General features: G+C 39.4%; 1 protein-coding gene across 1 annotated transcript; it reads left to right on the top strand.

Moving 5' to 3' along the window:
• Positions 1–1,259: 1,259 nt before the first annotated feature.
• Positions 1,260–24,387, top strand: LOC108444130 (scavenger receptor cysteine-rich type 1 protein M130-like). The gene is given in 24 exon segments (XM_037538112.1): positions 1,260–1,375; positions 2,009–2,317; positions 4,160–4,468; positions 4,604–4,918; positions 5,041–5,364; positions 5,549–5,878; positions 6,803–7,108; positions 7,266–7,334; positions 7,523–7,834; positions 8,184–8,396; positions 8,526–8,621; positions 9,169–9,249; positions 11,090–11,134; positions 11,228–11,286; positions 17,433–17,496; positions 18,172–18,484; positions 18,960–19,258; positions 19,359–19,664; positions 19,766–20,089; positions 20,532–20,837; positions 22,412–22,717; positions 22,873–22,935; positions 23,099–23,413; positions 24,374–24,387. Coding segments are annotated over 24 exon segments (5,136 nt in total). The 5' UTR covers positions 1,260–1,317.
• The last annotated feature ends 2,750 nt before the right edge of the window (positions 24,388–27,137 follow it).

Raw genomic sequence — 27,137 nt, 5'->3', positions numbered from 1 at the left:
ATGTTTGAAGGCTTAAATAAACATGAATTACATTACTGAGGGTTGAATTTTGAATTTCAGTATCACTAAATAATCCAGATGTGTTCAAGCTCGGGTGATAAGATCTTAAATGACCGAGCCTTGTCCGTTATCCTGCTCTGTCTTTTGTTGCAACCAACTTCAACACATTCTTTAAAACAAGTCATTTTAAACAAATTGTAATATGTTTTTAGAGGTTTAGATACTAGATGACAAAGTGATAAGATGCCTGGACAGACAGAGGGGCAGAAAGGGTAAGAGACAGGTCCGATACAGTAGCAGGAGAAATCATTATTATTATTATTATGGGACATTTTGTTCTGTTATCTTGTCAATTTTATTATTATTATTATTATTACTATTATTATTAGTGTTTCACATGAGACGTTTATCTACACTTTATTTTAGTGATGCTGTGACATGAGACCTGTTCTGAACTGATAACAGAAAATGATGCAGATGCTTAATGTTCAAAATAAAGAGATGGTGAAATCAAACAGACAAGAGATACTGAAATTTATTTATTTATGCCTCAAATCATGGAGAACACCAAAGTGATGATAGGATGTCAGCAGTCATATGAGTATAGTGTAGGGTAGTGCTTGTGTTGAAAAAAGAATCTTTGGAGAGATAAACACAATAAGACGCACAATAAGAGCTTATTTAAAAATATTTGGTTAACAGTGTTAAAGTAAACTATTATGTTAATACATACTGGGTTATGCTGATTATATTACTCACTATTCACTTCTCTACTGATAATTCAGATCATTTATTTTTTGGATTTTTAGTCAGTCCACTGAACTGTTATTTCTGTGTTTCTGTCTTCTAACAGACGAGCAGTGTGTGTGTTATGGTTATCAGTGTGTGGATCAGCTCTCTGCAGGTGCAGCATTAATGCTGTATTACACTGGAGTGTTTCCTCTCTCTGAAGTCAGTCTCCTGTATGTTGGTGTGTGTCTCACCACACTGCTGCGAGCGTCTCTCCTCACACACTCCTCTAGAGATGGAGGTGGAGTTCTGTTCATCAGCGCTGACGCTCTTTTGATAAATATGGAGAAAGAAAAAAATGCCTCCTCTGATTTGTCTCTGAAAATGTTTGATGATTTCCTCTCCTCTTTCTAATAAGGTCATAGTGAGTGTGATTGGCAGCTGTGGGGAGCTCTCTCCCTCTCTCTCTCTCTCTCTCTCTCTCTCTTTCTCTCTCTCTCTCTCTCTCTCTCAGTTTCTTCAGTCTCTGGGGGAGGTGAAGCTTGTTCTGCTGCTGAGGTGCACTGACTGTGTGCAGGTCAGAGGGAGATGGACAGCTGTGTGGCGCTCATTCTTCTGTCCTCCGCAATCTCACTCACCACAGCTGGTAAGCACACTCACTTTTAAAAATTAAAAAGTTAAATCATTTTAAATCCCTCTCTCTAAAACAAAGCATGTAATTTGGAATGGGGAAGCAATTTGAAGATCTTGTAAAATATGTTGAACGAGGGCTGTAAATACACATTTTGTAATGCTCTTTGAGCGTTCATTAGTTTGTATTTTACCCCAAGTGCTACTATGTGATAGTAACAGGCCAAAAAGTAATTTTGTCCTGGTCAGACAGCGGTCCCGCTCTTTCTCACAACAGCTAGGCTATCTGATAGTTTGAGAGATGTTTTAACACTAACATTTTAAAAATATTCTCATTAGATGTCTATCCCAGCAGTAGTTATTATGTTTATATATTTCATGCACAAATATTTCTAACTGATACTGCATTTTTGTCAATCAAGCAGTCAATTAACCAATTAGTCAATTAATAACTTAATTCTAAAACATTTTTTTCAAAGCTTAGTTGGTGGCTGATTGTACAGTCTCTCTCTCTCTCTCTCTCTCTCTCTCTCTCTCTCTCTCTCTCTCTCTCTCTCTCTCTCTCTCTCTCTCTCTCTCTCTCTCTCTCTCTCTCTCTCTCTCTCTCTCTCTCTCTCTCTCTATCTCTCTCTCTCTCTCTGTTGAACAGACAGTGTGAGGTTGGTGGATGGTGGCAGTCGCTGTGCTGGGAGAGTGGAGGTTCTTCATGATGATCAGTGGGGAACAGTGTGTGATGATGGCTGGGGCATAAGAGATGCAGCAGTTGTGTGTAGAGAGCTGGGCTGTGGAAACGCTTTAACTGTACTAAGAGATGGTCATTTTGGACCAGGGTCAGGACAAATTTGGATGGATAATGTGGACTGTAGTGGATCAGAGTCCACACTGAAGAACTGTAGGTCAAGAGGATGGGGTAAACATTATTGTAATCATGGTGAAGATGCTGGAGTCATCTGCTCAGGTAAACTGTAATTAGTCATGTCTATGAAGGTTAGTCTTTCTAAATATAATCATAATTATCAACCCAATAGCTTCATATTAATCAATGCCTTAGTTGTAATTAATTTGTTTTTAATTTAATCTTGTGCATTCGTGGCTCATAAATGGGAGCATGTGAAGAAATAAGAGAACAAATTTTAGTTCATGAATGAATGAGTATGTATATTTTACAAAAATAACTTTTGTCAGCTGATCATTCTAAAGTTCTGTTTGTCTTCAGTGCAGTTTTGAGATATTGAAGATTTCACTTTCAAAATAGCAGAGCTCCTATGTCATAAAATCACCTTTCATATCATACTAAAGCCTTGAAATCTGACGTCTGACCACTCAAATTCTAGGATAATTGAAAAGAGCCTTTGCTATGCAGATCGAAACATTTTACTCTGAGAGGTCTCTTTAAGGATATATGTGGTTCTATCTGTGAATAAAGCCAAACTAGCATAGAAATCTCACCATGCTCTTCAAGATCCAAAGTCTATTACTATACTTATAATAAATAAATGTAGGTCAGTAGAAAGGCAGCTGGTTTAGTGTAATAGAGTGGGGTACACTGCTTTACACTAAACATTTGCATAGATTAAACAAGTCACATCAAGATCATGAGCATGTTGATCAAAATATATAAAAGTTAAGAACTATGAAGACAAATGGCAAAATGAACAGGTTAATTCAATGGTGAACAACTATTGTACATCACTATGACTATGTACACTACATGTATGTGAAAAAAGAAGTATGATATATGGTTTTAATATATTGTGATACATAATTTAAGCAAACGGCACCGTGAATAAACAAGACCCTGTGTCCCTGTGTGTGTGTGTGTGTGTGTGTGTGTGTGTGTGTGTGTGAGAGAGTGTGTGTGTGTGTGTGTGTGTGTGTGTCTTCTGCTTTACTGCCACTATCACTGCAGTTATCCTCAGTATTTTATATATTACACTATGACGTTATTTAAGCTAGCTAATTTATCATGCTACTCTGGTAGCTAAGTTGCTGCTTTAGATTAGATAATTTAGCTATGTGACTAAGCTGGAAATTAGTTAGCAAGCTGGCTGGCTAACACCAGCTAGATAAGTTAGCTAACTTAAGTATTTCATTTCCTGGCAAAAATAACTTCTGGATATGTCTATAATAGCTGAGCAATGACTGATCCTCATATGATCCATATTTTAGCTATTTAGCTACCAAGATTACTAAGCTACCTGGGAGCTTAACTCAGGGAACTTAGCTAGCAATGGCTAACTAAATATCTGCTTCTAACTAGAAAATATGTCTATACATTACATGAGTTGTTCATTTGGCAGTGTTAGTACCCTTGGAATTTAGTTTTTGATGCTGCGATTTCTATTAAATAATAATTCAAGTCTACACGCTTGTGTAAATGCCTCATAGCCAGGCTAGGCTAAGCCTTGTAGCTTATTGCTAAGCTTAAGTACAGAGATAAAGCAAACATTTTGATAGGTTGTCTCACATTGGCCATACAGACTTCGTATGTTATTTTTTTAAATAGAGACTTTAAAATGCTTGACTTGAAAAAAAAAACTCAACAAAAATGTCAGACTGAACCTATTCTATGTTCCCAATATGGTTTCATTGTAAAAGTGAGATTTCAGGATTGCAATGCAAGGTGAGTAAAATCAGTAAGATTTAAAGTGAAGGAGTGAACTTTGATTTGAATGTCTGCATTTATCTCAGGACTGAAACGTGGCTAGACGAATGCTGAAGAACCACAAAGCTAGTGAAACATTTATTTTCTTGACATCTTAATGTAATGCAAGTGCTAACGTAATTCAAATACTAACAGGTCAGATGCTCAGACTTGCTGATGGTTCACATCTCTGCTCTGGGAGAGTGGAGGTGCTTCATGGAGAAACCTTGTCTACAGTGTGTGATGCTGGCTTCGACCAGCAGGATGCTGAGGTTGTGTGTCGAGAGCTGGGCTGTGGGCTTCCTGTGGAGGTGCTGGGAGCAGCTGCTTTTGGTAGAGGAGAGGGTCAGGTGTGGTCAAAGGAGCTTCAGTGTAGAGGCAATGAATCTCAGATTCACTTCTGTCCATCATCTTCACTGAAAAACAACTGCTCCCATGACAGTGATGTTGGACTGGGGTGTTCTGGTAAAGAATGTATATTTAAGCTTATTTTAAAAAGTTATCTAAATTGTAATAATTTTGCCATTGCATTCCATTATATGAGCAATAATATGTCTTTATTAATGTTCATTTTTGTTCATTTATTTGATGTTGATTCAGGTCACACTCAGGCTTGGCTGGTAAACGGCTCTGACTCCTGTTCTGGTCGAGTAGAGCTCCAGTACCTCAGTGAATGGGGCACAGTGTGTGATGTAAGCTGGGATATGAGAGCTGCCAGTGTCCTCTGTGGTCAGCTGAAGTGTGGGAGTGCTGTGGCTGTGTTGGGGTCAGAATGGTTTGGGGAGGGGAGTGGCCAGATCTGGGCTGATGTGTTTGATTGTCAGGGGAACGAAACACACCTGTCAAAATGTCCCATTTCATCATGGAGTCGAACTGCATGCTCTCATAAACAGGATGTTGGAGTCATCTGCAGTGGTGAGTGGCTGTTAATGTACAGTATTTCATGGAAACTACATAAAATTCTGCTATTCTAAAAATTTGTTAAACCCTTAATCAAAAAGAAACTATAACTATGCTATATCACATTAATCCTTTAGATTCCTCTCTGGCGTTTCATGAGGGACGAGTGTGGTTGTCTGGAGGGATGGAGTGTGAGGGAGAGGTGGAGGTGTACTTCAGGCAGGACTGGAGGAGAGTTCTGCTGGACTCCTGGAGTGAGTCTGAGGCCTCTGTGGTCTGCAGACAGCTGGGCTGTGGCTCCGTGTTCAGCTTCTCCAGCTCCTCTACATCCAGTCCTGAACACAGCCACATGTGTGTGACGGGTTTCAATTGTTCTGGGAGTGAAGCTCATCTGGGGAACTGCAGCAGCGCACAAGCAGTCAACTGCAGCTCCAGAGATCAGCTCTCAATCTCCTGCTCTGGTAAGGTTTGCAGTAGTGAAATAACAAAAATAATCTACCACAAAATATTATGTGATTTTATTATTCATTTCAGACCAATGAGTAATACACTGATCTCAAATAAAATAGCTGTAATGTGTGAGTAATATTAGGGTGAACTGCTGTGTGTGTGTATGTGTGTGTGTGTGTGTGTGTGTGTATGTAGGTAAGTTTAATCCAGCTATCAGCTCCATCAGGCTGGTTGGTTCAGGGGGAGACTGTGCAGGAAGGGTAGAGGTTTTCCACAGAGGCTCATGGGGGACAGTGTGTGATGACTTGTGGGATATTGAGGATGCTCAGGTGGTGTGCAGACAGCTGCAGTGTGGAGTGGCCCTCAGTGACCCGTTACCATCCTGGTTTGGACCTGGAACTGGACCCATATGGCTGAATGAGGTGGAGTGTGAGGGGAACGAGACGTCCCTGTGGAACTGCAGATTTCAGCTGTGTGGAGAGGATGAATGTGGTCACACTGAGGTTGTAGGGGTCATTTGTTCAGGTAAAACAATATTAAGGAATTTAACATTAGTATAAGTAAGTTACATATAATTAAAATGTTAACAGAACCTCTTAAAAATTCCTGCCATATCACATACTAAGGCACAATCCCATTTCTTCTTTGAACCCCTACCCCTTGTTTTCGAGTGTCAACCTAACCCCTTAGAACTGAGTTGCAAGGGGCAGTGATTGAAATCTTGCCCTATTAAATGGGACCACCCTAAGAAAAACAAACAAACAAAAAAGAAAAAAACATTGCTTCACTAACAGGTTATTACTGCTGCTGTGCAGGCGACCCTGTCGGTCTTCAGTGACAGAAGAGAAGGGAAAAGTTCAGCAACCTCACTGCTGGGCTTTAGTTACACTTAGAGAATCACATGCTTTCAAAGAGGGGGTATAAGACAATTATTTATCATCACCCACCCCTAATTCTTCAGAGATACCAAGCTGAAGTCAGCTATTCGCCAGCTTCTTGTTCGAATTTTCCCGTTCCATCTTAAATGGTGCAGCAGTTACATTCTGGTGCTGGACTATTTAAGGTGGAACGGGAAAGCTAGCTAGCTACTGAGACATTAGCATGTTATTAGCGATTTTATGTGCTTGTTATGAAGAAGTTGTTAGTTGTTATGGAGGGCCATGTAGCCATAACACTTCACCATACCCCTTCATCTCAACAAAAATTGGGTCACCCTAACCCTAGACCTGAACATGCTAAATGGAGGGCTAAGGGCTAAGTGATAGGGGCAAGGGGTGAAATGGGATTGGGCATAAGTCTTATTTTTAAGTAATTACAGGGATCTCGATGCAAACTTGTTTTGCTATTCTTAGGTTTGTGCCCACTGATGGGCTCTGAAATTTGAAGAGGTTAATGAAATTCAGTTTGACAAAATATTTGACTCAGTGTAGCTCATCTTTCTCCCACCAGAGTTTAAAGAGATCAGACTCACTGAGGGCTGTCAGGGGAATCTGGAAGTGTTCTACAATGGAACCTGGGGTAATGTGTGTGTAAATGGGATGGATGAAGAAACAGCAAGTTTGATCTGTCAGGAGCTGAACTGTGGAAGATCTGGCAGTGAGAGGGCTACCAAAGCAAGAGTGGAATCAGCTCCTAACTGGCTGGACAATCTGAAATGTAGGAAACATGACTCCACTCTGTGGCAATGTCCATCTTCACCCTGGGGACAGAATAAGTGTGACAATAGCAATGAAGTGGCTCACATTATTTGCTCAGGTACATTACTTGAATGAGGAATGTGAGATAAAACAGGAAGAAACATTAGAATATAAAGACTGATATTTATAAGGATCAAACAGATAAGCAAAAAGATGTATGTATAAAAGATAAATGATTACTGAATAAATCAATTCTTAACTTCTCATAATCACAGAAGAGGACAGTCGTGTGTTACGAAGTCATCTGAAATGCTCTTCATCTTCCCATCACAAACAGTGCTCAAGTAAGTACTACTGCAAACAGATCTAGTCAATATTTGGTGAACAGCATTAGTTCCAAAAGTTATGTGTTGCTCCACTTCTCCATACAAGTATTATGACCTATAAAAGACCTTTGATGTTTTATAGTAAACATTTTATTGGACTACATAGTCTTAATTGATTCATTAGTATACCCTGATTTGTGACATAGATCACCTGCCTATCAGGCTGAGAGGAGGAAAGGGAAGCTGCTCTGGGAGGCTGGAGGTGTATCATAATAAAACATGGGGGTCTGTCTGTGATGATCAGTGGGACATCAATGACGCTAAGGTGGTCTGCAGGCAGCTGGGCTGTGGGTCTGCGCTGACTGTTGATGTCAGTCCTGTCTTTGGTGGTAAAGGGCCTATCTGGCTGAGCAGAGTGAAGTGTAGCGGGAATGAGATTCATCTGTGGGACTGTCCTCATTCCCTGAAGAAACATATTGACTGCTCACGGTGGCAAGATGCTGAAATCAGCTGTGCAGGTCAGAGGAGTTCTGCCTCCTATCTAAACATCTTGTCATTGTGTTATTTATCTGCATGTTGACTTTAGTCATTAATAATGTTGTCTGTTGTTGGTTCGTCATGCTCAGTCTTTAATTGGGCAGAAATCAGAATCTTAATATCCCATTAAAAATGTCCCCTTTGGTGAGTGTATGTTTATATTTTGTGGGCTGCTCACTGTTTGCCCACAACCCAGAAGGATAAGCAGTTTAGAAAGTGTGTGTGTTTGTATGTGTTTCTGTATTAACAGAGATGTCCACGCAGACTATTACTGCTCCCACAACAGCAATCACCACGTTCTCCACTGCAGGTACTATTTTTGTCTTTTAGATAATTTCTTTCTAATTGTTTCTGAATAGATTCTTCAGAGCTCTATACAAATTCTCTTCTATATTTTTATAGAAACAACCACTCCTCCACAAAATCTTCCTCTAGCTGTTCCATCCATCTATCCAGTCTCTCTCCTGGTTCTAGGAGTGCTGCTCTTCCTGACCTTAGTGCTTCTGGTTGTGCTGTTTTACCAGAACAGAGTGCTCAGGAGAGGTAGAGAGAGTCAGAAATCATCTACAATTCACTTTCTGTACATTCTCTAAACATCATTAGTCCTTCAGTCTGTCATCAGTCTTCTCTTATACTGAACTGGCTCCATGTTTCTCTCTGTCTCCCTCTCAGTGCTCTCTAAGAGGAGGCATAAGACTCTGACTGAGGCAGTCTATGAGGAGATTGACCACAGATACACCACTAAAACAAATGACCCAACCCAAACTGGTGAGTGATATACAAGTATTATTGTATGAAGTTAAAGTATACTTACATTAGACCTAACATTACACACACAACAGTGCATGTGAGTTTAGTGTTTATTAGATGAAGTGTGCAGTAAGAGTAAATCTGCATGTGGTGTAGTTGCTAATTCTGAGAGAGATTGAGAGATACGGACTAAATGATTAATTGAGTGAGTTATGAATTGAGCTACCGAGTGATGTGACTGAGTAAGCAAGTGACCAAATTATTGAGTGTCTGAGTAAGTGAGTAGTGACCAATAGACTGAGTGAGTGAGATGTCTGATTATGAGTGAGTGAGTGAGTAAGTGACTGGGTGAGTCAGTGACCAAGTATGCGAAAGAAAGAGTGACTGAGTCCGTGACTAAATGACCAAGTAAATGACCTAGTCAGTGACCTAGAGAGTGAGTGAGTGAGTGAGCAAGTATGTTTTGTGAGATTATTATTTGTATAAAAGACTGCATTGTACAAAAAAACTCAGATCCTTCTTCATTCTGAACGTGTTTGATGTCTATTCTGCTCTCCCCTAATAGGAAGTGTCCTCTCTGAAGAACAGCATTCAGGATATGAGAATGTGGATGAGGAGATTCTCTCAGGTAAGAGGACCAGAACATGTGTGTGTTGAACTGCATTCCACTGATAGATATTTACCATTTAAAAATAAGATGATTTCATAAGGCAGGTTTATTTTATTTCAAGATCATTGAAGTCTAGAATAAAGCCAATGTTGGTATTATGGCACCAGAGATGGGTAGTAACATATGTATGTATGTCAGTAACATTTTGATGGATTTGCACTTTTCTGAGTACATTCAAATGATGCTTTTTACTTCTGTTCACAATATATTAGTGAGTAAAGGAATCTGTGTTTTGGGGACAGAATTTGTACTGCTTTGTGATTCGTCACTCTCTTGATTGTTGAGGTCTTTGATTTATTTTAAACCAAAAGGATAAGAAAAAAAACCTAAAAAAACTCTGATTCTTATGCTGATACTATTCCACTGTAGGTCTACCAGTTACTCAATACTTAAGTAGTTTTATGACCGGGTACATTTGTACTCAAGTTCAGGGCTATACAGTTCAACAGCTTTGATCTCATTTTCAATTAAAATATATTCTCTCTGAAGATAAATAGTGTGCTACACAGCTGCTTCTTTTCTTAAGAACCACCCAGATGACCTCAGAAAGTCTGAGCAGAGTCTCAGGGAAAGTACTCCCCACAGTCTCTCTACAGCAGGGGTAGCAGAATGTCCACTATCCCAGTAAACACACTTACCATAGGGCATGCAATCTCAGCCACGTTCATTAACAGTCTTTCCTCTGGACTGCATCCTCCTCCCTGGGGCACTGGAGCAGAGAGCCTGAGCAATGTGTCCTCCTCCCCATCTTTGTGGAACTCCTTACCGCTCACTGAGTCACTCCTCGTAGTACTGGAGCCAGCAACTGCAGCGGCTCTCCTACATCCTCTCTGCTTCCTCCGCTGCCCACTGTGACATAGATGCCAGAGAGGCCATTGCTTCTGTATGTTGGAGCTCCAACACTCAGCCTTAACCAAACACACCACTGGCGCCTACTCAAATTGTCACTGGAGGGCTGTGGTAAACTCCGACAGACCACCATCCTGCCCCTCCAGCAGGTCCTTGCAACTGGCTGCTGTCCCTTTCATTTTCTTCCAACTGGGCTCCAATGATAAGTCTCGTCATGCTGCCTCTGCTGTTCTCTGCCCATCCATGCCAAGCTGCTTCTTCTTCTCTGTCCTTGGCCAGCCTCAGGTCCTGTCCGCGGTTTCACCTTTGAGTTTGTAGATGTGCCATTCTCCTGCAGACCACTAAGGAGTCTGTCTTCTGACATCAATGTGGAGCCAAAAGACATATGAGACAGGTCACTTCAAACCATACAGCTCACCTTAATAGTGAACATTAACACTACACAAACTACCCTACAGTCCAGCACCGAACAGCACAATCAACTCATGTACATATCTGTAAGCAAATAGTAACAACTCATTTACACATTAAAGTATCGCTTTACTCCCATAGTGCCCTGCATGTTGCTGCTCTGTATGGCCACACCTTCCACGTGTCTATGGCCGAATGAGCCTGTTGCAGGATGCTACAATATACTATTTAAACTTCTGTGTATTATGTTACTGTCCTGCTATGAAGCAGAAGGTCCTCAGTGCTAGAAGAGAAAAAAACCCTGTTTAGAGGATGATGTTTCAGGTTTTTATATGATTTTCAAGTGCTGTTTCAGCATGAAATTCTATGTTCTGTGATTCATTTTTAGGTCAAAAGTGATTTCCTCCATAATCTTATATGATGTAGGTCACACATCAAACTGGATTTTATGGTCCTGAAAGCTTTCTTGAATAAGTCATTGCTTTTGTAGTTGTAATTTTAATGTAATTAAATGTAATAAATGCTTCTCTTTTTCCAGCAAAGTCTCTGACTGGAGTAAAATCAGAATATTATGATGATGTCATCACCAGTGGTCTGATAAGTGGGTTCCTTTATTAATGAATCACTTGATTTTATATGTAAAAAAATATGAATGCACTGTTTGTAAAGTCAGTCTGCTTTTTTTTTTATTTAGGTGAATCAGCAAATAAGGTCTATGATGATGTCATCACTGCTGGACAGATCTCTGAGAATGTAGCAGGTGTGTTTCTGTTTTGGGGTTTTAGTTTATGATAATGCTGGAGCCATTTGACCAAACTCCAACATTATATCATGTGATATAAATAAACGATTTTAAGCTGAAGCTTCAACACAGAAAAATGTCAGATTTGTTGCTCATGGTTATAATTTAACTCCCAATGTTTGTATAAAGGACATCAGAGAACTATGATGATATGATCACTGCTGGACAGAATGTAGGAGGGGTAAAAGGTAAGTGGTTGATCTGGTTGTATATGTTGCTACATTGCAGATTTACATTAAGTAAATTATTTAAATCAAGCATGAAAGCATGTTTACATTATCTATGGAATCTGAGAAATAAACTGTGTCATCATAATTCTGCTAGGTGTACTGAATATCATTAGTGCAACACATTTTTGGCCATACTAGAAGTAACCAATCCTCTCCACATCCATCTGTGTTCTAAGCACAATGGATCGAAGATCATGAAGAGGTTTGAGAAAAAAATAAGTCATGAATGATACCTTGTTTATCTATAATATAATGTGCAACACATTATTTTAACAGCTTTATAGACTATGGATTTCCACTCAGCAGAATCCCTTTTAAGTAAAAGTCATTCAGTATTCACTGTAGCATCTTGCATACATTAAGCATCTGTGCAAAAAGTTGGTTAGTTCCCAACTGCTTGCCACTCACACCTCTCCACAAATACAGTCATGCTGAGATAAAATGGACAGCACCACTGCAGCTTTTCTTGATATACACTCATGTTCAACTGCCACAGTGATCTACGTGACGAGTTTCTTTCTTACCTAAGTTTTTTGGCAACTGTGGTAAATGTTTAAAAAAATGTGTGATTTGAGTCAAATGTACTGATTTTACAGATTATGATGACGTGGAGGAGGAGCTTCAGACAGAGCTGAATCATGTGACTGAGAGACCACAGTCCGTGTCTTTACTCAGGAAACAACATTCAAACCTCTTCAAACACAACAAATGATTTTATTATAGATCACAGTCCAAACATCATAAACCATTGTTTATTCCAGCCCTACACATCTCAAATGGGATATGGTGGTATTAATCAGCCCTAGAGGTAAAACATCCCCCAAAGTTTACCAGACCAAATAGCACAAAGCATCATTTCACCTTTTAGGACTTTCAGCCTTAGTGAGCTACACTCACCATACAGATGTGTTAAAACATGTAGTGTGTTATTTGTTTGAACACATCTGTATGTACAGGACAGAAGAACAAATTGGTATTTTTCATGCTATCAGTGCGTTATCACACTTAACACAGGCAGTTATATTTTCTATCAGACAGGTGCTGTGTTTTTGTGTCCTGGCATGAAATGGGTTCAAATATAATACAGAAAAAAACAATGTTTGGCTAATTAGCATGTCTGTTTTAATAGGGAACCATTTAGACAAATAATTCATACTCTACCAAAATATTTACAGTAATTACAGTTTAAGTGTGTGGATGGTTTGGGTTAAAAGTGTTAAATTAATTTTCTTTTCATTCTCATTTGAATATTTTTAAAAGGGTAGAGTAATAAAAGCTGCACAGACTTAAAATGAAATTTAAAATTTAAGTTTTTGAAATCTAGCTCTTAACCCACTGCTGTGTTAGAGACAGTTGCACTTCATCCACAAATTGGCTAATTATAAATGTTCACAAATGAATTATAAAACAGAATCATTGACTAATATTGCATTGCAATGTACAAGGGGTGTTTATTTTTTCCCTGTTATATTATTTGCAAGTCTATAATGATGGTTAATTATTATGTGAGCTTGTATCCATACAGCCTTAATCACAACTGCAAGTTTATTTCTGTATATATAGTTTCTTATGATTTAAATGTGTAATGTACTGAATCTCCTGCTGTGGTCTGAGAGATAGTTCTGTACTGCCCTCTCCTCTCTATATCTGGACCAGCAGTGGACCTTTGGATACGTAATAACCAGTCTGATTCTGTCACAGAATTGTTAGTTCTGTAGTAGAGAATATTTTAGGCAACAACATTAAAGCTAACAAAGAACTGGAATTAGATCATAACAATGATGATACATATTATATTTGATGGAGTATCATTACACTGATATAATGTAGAGTATAAATATGGTCTTTCTGAGGCTGAAGAGGACTTTGAGGTTAAAGTTTAGGCTTTGAAATTTTGTAACAGAGAGAGGACACAGAGAGACAGAGAGAGGACACAGAACTCTCAGATCAAAAGCTAAAGCATTTGTTTTCAGAAGTGTTCATTTCATTTTGCCATTTTGCTGTATTTTTCCTTATTTTTCTTTCCAGTATCATCATTTTAATCATTCAGCTTCTTTAAACGAATGAATAAATGTTTGCTCCAGGTAATTTTCTCTGTTTCTCAGTGTGTAAAGATAAAAGGTGCGGCTCTCCAGATCAGTCGATAATCTCTTGTGTCTGTTTGTGAGATGGACAGAGAGAATGAGAAAGAACAGACACAGGTGTGATGGGGTCACTTATTTACTTATTTCACTTATTTCTTTCCTCCCTTAAAAGGATGCCTTGTGTGTGTGTATGTATATATATATATATATATATATATATATATATATATATATATATATATATATATATACATTGGCATATATTTATATTGGCACGTACCTCTAGCCAGACCTTTCCACGTTGTAGTTGCTCATTTTCTTTAAAAAGGAGCTAAAATGTCTGGATTCAGCACCATGAAGAGTGCTGGTTTTCTTTGAGTCCACTGATAGAAACCCCACCATTACAATATTAACATAGAGGAGACCCTCACAGCAGTGTAGTGAGAAGGTGACCACCACACAGGAGACTGACTTCAGAGAGAGAAAACACTCCAGTGTAATACAGCATTAATGCTGCACCTGCAGAGAGCTGATCCACACACTGATCAACATCTCATACACACACACACACACACACACACACACACACACACACACACACACACACACACACACACACATATAAACTCCATCTTTCATGAAAATGTACAAATATATTTGCACTCTAAGGATATTTTACCTGAATTTCCCATAGAGTATTGCACACAAGGTATTGATTTATTACATATGGGACGATGAAGTAAAAATATCTAGAGATACACCATAGAGATACTTTAAAATATTCCACATGTAATATTGATGGTGATGAATTCCACAGTTTATGTGCTGTAGGTGTGTGAGGAGGTTCAACTGGAAGCAGTGCTGTGCAGTGTTGTACAGTCTAACAGCAGCAGGAAGGAAGGACCTGCGATAGTGCTCATTCACACACAATAACCCTGAGTGATGCCAACATTCAGTTAAATGCAAGTAAACCTCACTCAGTATTTTAAGTGAACTGTCTGTACTGCAGTGTGTGGTGATCACCTGAACTAACACTGCAGGAATTAAAACAATCCTTGGCAGACTTTCTGTTTCTGCTCCAACATTGCAGCACAGACCACTGAAGACAAAAGACTTTAATGGTATGCTATCTTAAAATGAAGTACATGTAAAGTAACTGTACTGACTGTCTACCCAGCTGTTTATCGTGACTATAAAACTCTAAACCTGTTGTACTGTCATTAATTTTGTTAGCGTTGCTTTTAAGCTCCAAGTAAGCTAAGTTTGCCAGCTAGCTAGCTAGATAGCTAGCATGAAGTCAGTTTGGGCTTCTTTTAACTGAGTATGAAGGTTAACAATGGTTAACAATGTTAACAGCACTGGCCTGGTCATGCTGAAAATCTCTCTTTGAGAATAATTCATGAATATCAGTCACCTGAATTTGATTTTTCTTCCTCTTTCTATGCTGCTAGTTTTACCATGTGGTAAACTTTCCAAAACATAACAAGTTAGCTTTAGTTGCAGTAATAGTGTTAGTTCTTCCACTCCAAACTCACCCAACCTTGTCTTTATGGACCTTGCTTTGTGCACTGGGGCTCAGTCATGCTGGAACAGAAAATGGTCTTCCCCAAACTGTTCCCAGTTGGAAAGTTGGAAGTTGGAAACATACATTTGTCCAAAATGTCTTATTCTGCTGACTCATTAAGATTTCCCTTCACTGGAACTAAGGGGTCTAGGCCAACCCCTGAAAAGCAACCCCATAGCATTATATCTGTGTATCTGTGAGAAAAAAAATGGGCCCTTGGAGCCCCAGTTGAAATCCACAAACTAGGTGTATGGCATGTGTATGTGCTCAGTTAAAAGGACAAAGGTCATTTGTTGGCTTTATATTACCATAAACCATTGCCATAAACTTTAATAGTGGGAGGCCCAAAATTAATACTTAATGGATCTATTAACCAACATTGACCCCCAGGGGCCCCACTTCTGGCAAGCTCAAACTAGGCATTAAGACAATCCTAAGGTGCCAAGGTTGGGTGTCAAAGGTCACATGGCTGTCCTCAAACGAAATTTTCAGTTAGCCTTCAGAAGCCATGTCTGACATACAATAAGGGATGGTCCAATTAATATTTTTGAGGCCTATTAACCAACTAGGGCCAAAAGTGGGGCCCAAAACCAACCCACTAAGGGCCTAAACTGTGAATGTGCAAACTGGACTGTGAAGCAACTTAGTTTGCCAAGTATGGGGGGTCAAAGGTTGCAAAGTTAGCTTTTAATAAGCCATCGTAGGCCATACACTTTACAAGTGAAAGGCCCAAGTGATATTTAGGAGGCCTATTAACCAAAAAAAACTAGGGTGTAAGGCCTTCTGGATACACACAGTAATATAATTAACATATGCGAAATTTTGGCTTCACTGGTCTCCACAAGGATTCATGTTTTAACAGTGCCTCTAATATATATATATATATATATATATATATATATATATATATATATATATATATATATGAAACGTGCATTGCTTATTCTCAGTTTTGGATAGATATGCTATATAACAGGAGCTAATAGAGCTTTGTCTGGAGACCCTTTAGAAATGTCTACATGTGTCCTCATTAGGGCGTGTACATGTGTGGGTGTCTGTGTGTGTATTTGGTATGGGTATTTATGAGGACATTTTTCCAAACTTTTAAGTGCATTAAGGGGACAGTGTAGTTTAATAGACATTATCATGCCCACCCCTCACCCCCTTCTATCACTTTAGCTAGAAATTATAATAGTTGGTAATGGTGGACACTTTACAGGGAATGGTGGTCTTTGGGAGTCTATACCTGTTACCACTCTTCCATGACCAGATCCCAAAGGAAATTAATCCTGCCTTGCAGCCTTCTGCCTTCTTCTCACTTCATAGGCTCATGTTCTGCCACACATAGACACTGGTCCATAAAATCTATGAAAGTAGCACTTCCATTACTTTCTCTTTGTCTGTATTTTTTATTTACTTTCCACTTGTTAATAAATGTACAACTTACACAAAAAACAAAAACTCAATCTAGAAAATGACACCAGTAATTGAACGGTGGTTCTAACCTTGCTCAACTCCCAGTCAGGCAGTCTTTAAAGTGACAACAATCTCCACCAGTGTGACACTGACCATAGGAGAAGCCATGTCGCCATGACCAGGAATCAAGCAAGGACTCAAAACAGCCAGAGGAAGACCAATGGAGGTGGAAGAGGCAAAGTTTTTATTTAAACAGTGAACACAAAGAAGAACTTAAGGCCCAGACACACTAAGCTGATGCTGTAGAGCTGTGTTTGGCTCTGTGTGAGCTGGTTATCAGTGTGTGGATCAGCTCTCTGCAGGTGCAACATTAAAGCTATAATACACTGGAGTGTTTCCTCTCTCTGAAGTCAGTCTCCTGTATGTTGTATGTGTTTCTCACCACACTGCTGTGAGCGTCTCTCCTCACACACACACTTCTAGAGACAGAGGCGGAGTTCTGTTCATCAGCAGTGTTGCTGTTTTGATAAATATGGAGAAAGAAAAAAACGCCTCCTCTGATTTGTCTCTGAAAATGTTTGATGATTTCCTCTCCTCTTTCTAATAAGGTCATAGTGAATGTGATTGGCAGCTGTGGGGAGCCCTCTCTCTCTCTCTCTCTCTCTCTCTCACACACACACACACACACACACACACTCTCTCTCTCTCTCGCTCTCTCCCTATCTCTATTGCTCTTATTATCTTATGTTATTGAAAAGATAATGCAGATTCTGCTGCTGATCTGAATGGTCTGTGTGGGTCAGAGGGAGATGGACAGCTGTGTGGCTCTCATTTTTCTGCTTTCCACTGTCACACTCACCACTGCTGGTAAGTATTCACTATTGGTTAATACATTCAAAAGAATTTACATATATAATGTTTACACATATTATATTTACATATAAAATATTAAGGATGTTAGATTTTCGAGTGTCATGTTTTATGTTATTTTCTAAGATCATTTGTTACGCACTTTTAAAAACAATAAGGATACGGATAAGGAAGAATCAATTTTATTTTCCTAAGGAACCACAATTGAAAAAGAAATGGAGTAACTGAGCAATTTATTAAAGAAATTTCATATCATAAAAAGATTATAACAGCATATTGGTTCTTCTGAGAATCTTTACTTTTACTGAAGGTTGTTCTTCACTTTTACTGAAGGTTGTTCTTCACTCTCACATGCCTCATTTGTAAAAAACGTGCTCTAAAAGGTTTTTAAGGGAACCAAATGTGATTCTTTTATGGTTTTATGAAAACCTTTTTGGCTCCTTTGTTTAGTGAATGTAATTGTTTGACTGCTAATGATCTTAAAAAAAAAAAAAAAATATATATATATATATATATATTCTCACCACAGTTACTAAAGAATTACCATTATTAAAAAATAAAAGTAAAAATAATTGTTATTGATAGAAAATGTAATTAAATATGTAATTATAATAGTATTAAACTATACACTCTCTCTCTCTCTCTCTCTCTCTCTCTCTCTCTGTTGTACAGTCAGTGTGAGGTTGGTGGATGGGGGCAGTCGCTGTGCTGGTAGAGTGGAGGTTTATCGTAATCGACAATGGGGAACAGTGTGTGATCATTATAATCAGTGGGATATGACAGACGCTGCAGTGGTGTGTAGAGAGCTAGACTGTGGAGAGGCTGTCAGTATTCCTAACTTTGGTCCAGGATCAGGACAAACATTGATGGGAATAGTGCAGTGTGATGGATCAGAATCTAAACTGATTAGTTGTCCTTTTAATCCATATTATAGTTACTACTGCACTTCTCATGATCAAGATGTTGGAGTCAGTTGCTCAAGTAAGTAGACATTGCTCCTTACAAACATCACTGTCTTTAAAAGAACTTGAAACAATCGTTCATAATTTACTCACTTCAGCTCTAAAATGATTCTGAAATAAAATGTGGCCAAAACATCCAAATTATAAATGTAAAATGACACCCAGATGACACTGATCGCTTTGATGGAAATAAAGTGCAGAAAAACTGAAGAATCAGCCGCACCAGGGTCTGTCTACATGTTCTTCTGACCATAAACTGAAACAAAGTTTGAGAAAGGGATTTGTGTCGATAACATCATGTATTTATAGTCCGGTTGTTTTATGAGTTAGAATATCAAGACACCTACAGCTTATAGTTCCCGAACATTGTTAAGATTTACTGTTATACACTATTATCACCTTTTACCCAGTGTCACATATCCATAAATCTACTATGTTCTGTATGCTGTTAATAGTTCTAATGCTAATTCAAATACTCACAGATCACAGAAAAGCCAGACTTACTGGTGGTCCTCATCTGTGCTCTGGGAGAGTGGAGGTGCTTCATGGAAAGACCTGGTCCACAGTGTGTGATGCTAACTTTGACCAGCAGGATGCAGAGGTTGTGTGTCGAGAGCTGGGCTGTGGGCTTCCTTTAGAGGTGCTGGGAGCAGCTGCTTTTGGCAAAGAAGAAGGTCATGTGTGGACAGAGGAGCTTCACTGTAAAGGGAATGAATCTGACATTACTCTCTGTCCCATATCAACTTCCGTGAAACACGACTGCCAACATGATAACCATAAGGGACTTGTATGTTCTGGTCAGTATAAATAACTGAGCTCTGATTAAAAGTAAAATATATTCCTTGCAATCTGTTTCATGATTCATGTTTCACTAAAATTTCAATTGTCGGCACAAAGGGGCTCGACTGATGAATGGTTTGGACTCATGTTCTGGTCGAGTGGAGCTCCAGTACCTCAGTGAGTGGGGCACAGTGTGTGATGTAAGCTGGGATATGAGAGATGCCAGTGTCCTCTGTGGTCAGCTGAACTGTGGGAGTGCTGTGGCTGTGTTGGGGTCAGACTGGTTTGGGGAGGGGAGTGGCCGGATCTGGGCTGATGTGTTTGATTGTCAGGGGAACGAAACACACCTGTCAAAATGTCCCATTTCATCATGGAGTCGAACTGCATGCTCTCATAAACAGGATGCTGGAGTCATCTGCAGTGGTAAGATGATGGAGTAATCCAGCTCTCAGTAAGATATATGCCACAGAATTGCCTCAATAAAATAAAGTGAAGTTGAAGTTGACTGATATTTTCCTCTTCAGGTTCCTCTCTGGTGCTTCATGAGGGGCGAGTGAGGTTGTCTGGAGGGATGGAGTGTGAGGGGGAGGTGGAGGTGTACTTCATGCAGGACTGGAGGAGAGTTCTGCTGGACTCCTGGAGTGAGTCTGAGGCCTCTGTTGTCTGCAGACAGCTGGGCTGTGGCTCTGTGTTCAGCTTCTCCAGCTCCTCTACATCCATTCCTGAACACAGTCACATGTGTGTGACGGGGTTTAATTGTTCTGGGGGTGAAGCTCATCTGGGGAACTGCAGCAATGCAGAAGCAGTCAACTGCAGCTCCAGAGAACAGCTCTCAATCTCCTGCTCTGGTATGTTTTACAGCTTTGAATACTAACTAACAAAATAAATATATAAATAAATGGATCTCATTCAGGACTAAAAATACTTGTACATCAACAAATGTATTGTTCTTGTATCTGTTTAACAATGCATATTAAAGGTGACAATGAATAAATATTATGGCTGCAAACGTTCAGCTTTAGATTGAGGGTGTTTATGTCCAAATTGTGTAAATGGCATAGGAATTTTCTACACAGCTTCAGAGAACAGCTCTGAATCACCTGCTCTCATAATTATTAAAACAATTGCAAAAATGTCCTGACTCAATATATTGAAAATACAATCATTCATATAATTCTCACTATTACAAAAATATTGGCATCCTTCATGTCTTAGAATTATTTTGTGTATTAAATTTGTATGTATGCTTGTATTAATGTTTGTGTTTGTGTGTTTTGGCTTTTAATTTAGCCATCAGGCTGGTTGGTTCTGGGGGAGACTGTGCAGGAAGGCTGGAGGTTTTCCACAGCGGCTCATGGGGGACAGTGTGTGATGACTTGTGGGATATTGAGGATGCACAGGTGGTCTGCAGACAGCTGCAGTGTGGAGTGGCCCTCAGTGCTCCAGTACCAGCCTGGTTTGGACCTGGAACTGGACCCATATGGCTGAATGAGGTGGAGTGTGAGGGGAGTGAGACGTCCCTGTGGAACTGCACATTTCAGCTGTGTGGAGAGGATGAATGTGGACACAAAGAGGACGTAGGAGTTGTGTGCTCAGGTAAATAGTGCTTTTGTAAGTGCTACTAATGTTGAATATGTTAGTACTTTGTATGTCTATGTAGATAGTGTGTATGCATGCATGCAAAAAAAATTAACCAAAAGGTTTTTCACTGATGTCCACATTTAAACTCTATTGACAATATTTGGTTTCACATTAAACACAAACTAGATTGACAGTGCTGTTTTTTTCATGGAAGTGTATGTAAGTTATAATTGTTTGCAGCCAGAACAATCAGGTGCCACTTTGTTTTGTTTGTACTGGACCGTTGCAACCACTATGAGAGCTAATGATCATCTGCAAATTGCGTTCTAAGTGGCGATTAGAGGGGTCCAAACACTTTGCGTCTTACAGATCTACTATGAGGCTGTTCTCAGATGGCAGAGTAATTAAAAAAAGCTTCTGAACCACAAGGAATTCTATGACAAGTTTTCCAAAGGAATGCAGAGAAAAATCTTGGAAAAAATAAACCAGGGTGTCAGAAAAAATTAACTAACAAAATGAGTGAAGCCTGTGTCCTTCCATAGTATATAATATCGTTATGAGTGCACTGAATTTGACTGATCACATTAAACATTTCTGTCGTTATGTGCAGTGGTCTCTTCAGGGTTGGTGATGCCCTTATTCACAGGGCAGAGTTAGTGTGGTTGTAATAGGCTGGTCTAGACTAACTTTGCTTAGTCTTCAACTTACTGTTAAAACCTCAGATTTCTATTGTAGCCTCTCTGTATCCACATACCGCTCTTTGTGTTGCTTAGTTAACAGTGGTAAGGGATGCAGTGATGTAATTTACCTGCAGTGTGTGTGGTTTTTATTGAAGGAATTTTGGGAAATGACAGAAAGGGAGGAACCTCTTCATCAAGTACACTTCCATGTTTCTACACACAGTGTCCATTTTAACAGCTCCACTAACCGTATAGGTGCGCTTTGGAATTTACAATTGCAGAGTGTAGTCCATCAGTTTCTCTGCATACTTTGTCAGCTCCCTTTCACACTGTTTATAATGGTCAGGTCATCACAGGACGACCACAGAGCAGGTATTATCTGGGTGGTGGTCTAAGCACTGAAGTAAAAAAAAAAATGCATGTCTGCATGTGAACAGCATTGCTGGTGCTCAAATTGTTTCCTGACAATGATACTGTCTGTATGACTATTGGATGCCCATGGGTCATCTAATCACATGAAAGTCACAACAAAGTCAGCACAGAATTGTCTTTTTCAGTAAAGTATAGAATGGTATACACAAGGTTATTACTAGATAAATACATTTCTATGTTGACCATCAAGAAATGTCCATTTTAACACACAGTGCTTGATTAGTTTTATTTATTTATTATTATTATTTTTAAAGTAAATATTACCAGGATGAGTTTACAAGAATCAATTTAGCTTAAGAAGGGTTTCATATTGTCATATTATTCTATCGTAAGCTGCATAAGTCAGCTAGGTTATGAGAATGTCCATTGATGGCCAATAAATAAATAAATCAATAAATCAAACAAAACAAATAAACAAACAAAATAGTTCAAGTGGGACACAACCATCTAAAATTTACAGTTTCTTTCTCCCACCAGAGTATAAAGACATCAGACTCACTGAGGGCTGTGAGGGGAGTCTGGAAGTGTTCTACAATGGAACCTGGGGTAATGTGTGTGAAAATGAAATGACTGAAGACACAGTTAATTTGATTTGTCAAGACCTTAACTGTGGAAAATCTGGCATTGGGATGAATGGTCAAGCAAGAGTAGAATCAGCTCCAACCTGGCTGGGTGATCTGAAATGTAGGAAATATGACTCCACTCTGTGGCATTGTCCATCTTCACCCTGGGGACAGAACTACTGTGATAGCAGTAACGACGTGGTTCACATTACTTGCTCAGGTAGGCAGCTCCTTTATACAGTTAATTGCTTTTAAACATTGCCATGAACAGAATTGTTAAGAGTGAAAGTGAGGTTACTAGACTAAATGCCCAGAGAGATCAGTCTGTAAGTTAAATTGCTCAAATATTACATTTTTGTACATTTTGTACCACAGATAAGGGAAGCTCACCTGCTCATTCAACATGTTTTTTGTCTCTAAACCAGCAACAGTGTTCAAGTAAGACACTTAAATACTAAACATTTCAATATACTAATGTACAGTAAATCTTAGCTCTATAAAACCATTGTGATGGTTCTTTTAGTCTTTAGCCAAATTCTAGAAAGGGCAAACAATGTGAAGTGCAATTCTAAGTTTCTGTGCTTCTTCCTGTGTGATGTAGATCACTTGCCTCTCAGGCTGACAGGAACTGAGGGAAGCTGTTCTGGGAGGCTGGAGGTGTATCATAATTCTGAGTGGGGGTCTGTCTGTGATAATCAGTGGGACATCAGGGATGCTCAGGTGGTCTGCAGGCAGCTAGGCTGTGGGCCGGCGCTGAGTGCTGATAGGAGTGCTGTCTTTGGTGCTGGTGTAGGGCCTATCTGGCTGAACAGAGTGAAGTGTAGAGGGAATGAGATTCACCTGTGGGACTGTTCTCATTCCCTGAAGAACCACACAGACTGCTCCCACAGGCAGGACGCTGGAGTCACCTGTGCAGGTCAAAAAACAAACAAACAAACAAATAAATAAATGCATACACACACACACACACACACACACACACACACACACACACACACACACACACACACACACACACACACACATGTGCATGCTGAGAAAATCCACAACAAACACTACCTTCAGCACCGCATACATGGACAAACACATTTTAATAAACTGTCTGTGAAGACAGACAACTAAAATTATTTTTTTAATATACTCTGAGGCACAGATTAAAGAATCTGCCATCAGTATATTTACAGTGAATCTGAGGTAAAAGGCTATTTAGCTAATGTGAGAGAGCAAGTGAGAAAGAGCGAGTGAGAAAGAGGGTGTATAAGAGTGTGTGTGCATGAGAGTGAGACTGGGAATTTGATTGCTTCACTTCAAATAAGTCCTCTGACCACCTTTCAGGAGCTTGACACAGCATTCATGAATATTCAGGCTACAGTTATGAAATAGATTTACTAGTTCAAGAAAGGCCTACCAGTAGCTCCTTTGGTCTTTCTCACTGCCCATGTGGTGCAGACAATGGTGGAAACGCCAAATGGAGGAAAGGCCAAATGGAAAGGACTCTCCCTTTAGTTATCCAACCCTTTGGTGAGGGGCAGGCCAGAGAAGAATTAGCATAATTAGGTGAATTTTGGATCATTTTCTTTGGTCCATTCATTTTGAAATGTACACACAATGTAAAGGCCAAAAGGCATTTTCAAATTAGGCCAAAATGCAGCCATGTATATATAAATAATCAGCTGTATCAGGTAACAAGGCTAATATGCATTTTGTAAAGGCATAACCTTTATAAGGTATATATATATATATATATATATACACTGTATATTTTCAAAAATATTTGGTCGTCTGCCTTCACACGCATATGAACTTGAATGACATTCTTCGGGAGGTTTTTTTAACACCTGTGGTCACTGAACACACCCCTTTGTTTTCTTTGAAGGGAGCTTGCTTTGAGCATTTCTGGCAGTAATGACACCTACTAGCCAGCATGGTACCTACATCAGTTAACACCAACAGCTTCCCTTTACTAAGTGTATGTTTTTTTTTCTGCATTTACAGACATATCTGTACATTCTACAACTGCACCCATAATAACAACCACCACCACAGGTACAATCATTACTCCCTTTAGTCATTTCCCTAAATACATCTGAATGGATATACAGATTCTGTTTTTATTTGCAGTTGGTCAGCCAGTGAATACAAGATCCACTCCTCCACAAATTTCATCACCAGCTATTCCATCCATCTATTCTGCATTTCTCCTGGTTCTGGGAGCGATGCTCTTCCTGGCCTTAGTGCTTCTGGTTGTACTGTTTTACCAGAACAGAGTGCTCAGGAGAGGTAGAGAGATTCAAAGATCATCTACAATCCACTTTCTGTACATTCTCTAAATATCATTTAGTTCTTCAATCTGTCATCAGTCTTCTCTTTTACTGAACCGGTTTAGTGTTTCTCTCTGCCTCCCTCACAGTGCTCTCTAAGAGGAGGTGTAAGAGTCTGACTGAGGTAGTCTACGAGGAGATCGACCGCAGATACATTACTAAAGGAAATGACTTGTCTCAAAGGGGTGAGTGATATAAAGAATGCTATATCCTGGCCTTATTGTGTTAAATTAAAGTATATTTATGTTTGATAGAATACACATACAGCAATGCAGGCTTGTTTGACCAGAGATCAGAGAAATATTTAATATTTCCAAATGAATCATCTCAATGTATTAACAGTAAATAAGAGTAAATCACTTAAATGAGAGTTTAGTGTATATTAGATGAAATGTGCAGTTAGAGTAGCTCTACATGTAGTGTAGTGTGTTAATTCTGCTGATAAGCATCTATCAGGCAGCTGAAGTTAAACTGAGTAATTCCTGTAAAACTTCCTTTTTTGGACATAGAGAGAAACCACACAGCTGCAGGTGTGTGTGTATGTGTGTGTGTGTGAGAGAGAGAGAGAGAGAGAGAGAGAGAGAGAGAGAGAGAGAGAGAGAGAGAGAGAGAGAGAGAGAGAGAGAGAGAAAGAAGACAGAGAAGAGCAGGAAGGAATAAGAAGAGAAGGTCTTAACTGTGTGTGTGTGTGTGTGTGTGTGTGTGTGTGTGTGTGTGTGTGTGTGTGCGCGTGTGTGTGTGTGTGCGCTTGTGTGTGTGTACGTGTGCATGCATACATGTGTTTATATGTGTGGCTAAAGGAGTGAGTGAACGAATGAATAAATGAACCAAGAATGACTGAACCTTTTATGTCCAAGAATTTTGGGTCATTTCTTTTGGTCCATTTATTCTGAAATGTACACATAATGAAAAGGCACTTTCAATTTAGGCCAAAATGATATAGATTATCAGCTGTATCAGCTAACATGGCTAATATGCCTTTTGTAAAGGCATAACTTTTAAAAATGTTACTAAGGGCCAAGCCCAACTCCTGAAAAACCACCCCATACCATAATCCCCCCTCCACTACACTTTACACTTGGCACAATGCAATGAGACAAGTGCCGTTCACCTGGCAACCGCCAAACTCTGACTCGTCCATCGGATTGCCAGACGGAGAAGCATGATTCGTCACTCCAGAGAACAGGTCTCCACTGCTCTACAGTCCAGTGGCAGCGCTTTACACCACTCCATTTGATGCTTTGATGTAAGGCTTGGATACAGCTGCTCAGCCAATGAAACCCATTCCATGAAGCTCTCTACACACTTTTCTTGAGCTAATCTGAAGGCCACATGAAGTTGGGAGGACTCCAATCCACAGGCAAACCACCTTTACAGTCAGAGATGAGTGTAAGCTAGTGAACAACTGTGAGTAAGTAGATATCATGTGTACAGAGCAGTAAAAGTTATGACGTATAATTGTTCTGAAGTGTGTCCTGAATGCAGTGCCTACTAAGGTTCTTTTCTGGTGAAGTGACTAGTTAGACAGCTGCCTCCAGAATGCAACGCACTATATATGAATGAATGAGTGAACAAGTGTGTGACTGAATGAGTCAATTAATGAAATCTTGAGCAAGTCAATGAGCCTGTGGCTGTTTGTGAATTGTTAAACGTTTTTCTAAGATTTTGTCTGATCTGTAGCTCATGGTAAATATGTTGGCAGAGGTGACAAGTATGTTGGTTCACCGTGAACCACAAGGTGCTGTGATGACGTGAATTATTTAAATATCATACACTTGCCTGGAAGCGTCAGCACTGTTTTTATTTCTCCACTCATTTATTCAGGTTTTCCTCCACATTCCATCTATAATCCTCAGTGATCCACATCACTCAGAGGATTGTGGGGGTTCTTCGTTCTGAATGTGTTTGATGTCTGTTCTGCTCTCCTCTAACAGGAAGTGTCCTCTCTGAAGAGCAGCATTCAGGATATGAGAATGTGGATGAGGAGCTTCTCTCAGGTAAGAGGACCAGAGTGTGTGTTAAACTAACTAGATACATCCACATCAATTTATTTAGTGAAATGTGCTCAAAGTATTTATGCACTTTTTACTTTCTAATTTCAAATGAAATACATTTTTTAGTACTTTTTAATGTTTTACCCAAGTGTACAAATACGTTTCATGAGGCCTGTCATTCACTTTTTTTGAACTCCTTCACATTTGTTGCTCTTTGATATTTCAGAGCAAAACTTCCTTTAATGTAACACTTTTGGTGTAATTTCAGGAAAGTATGCAGGAAATCACTTCCGCAGACACTTCTGATCTGGAGATGAATCAAATC

Source organism: Pygocentrus nattereri, chromosome 1, assembly GCF_015220715.1.
Source record: "Pygocentrus nattereri isolate fPygNat1 chromosome 1, fPygNat1.pri, whole genome shotgun sequence".
In the NCBI taxonomy this organism is placed as follows: domain Eukaryota; kingdom Metazoa; phylum Chordata; class Actinopteri; order Characiformes; family Serrasalmidae; genus Pygocentrus; species Pygocentrus nattereri.
This window is presented reverse-complemented; position numbering and strand designations above follow the sequence as displayed.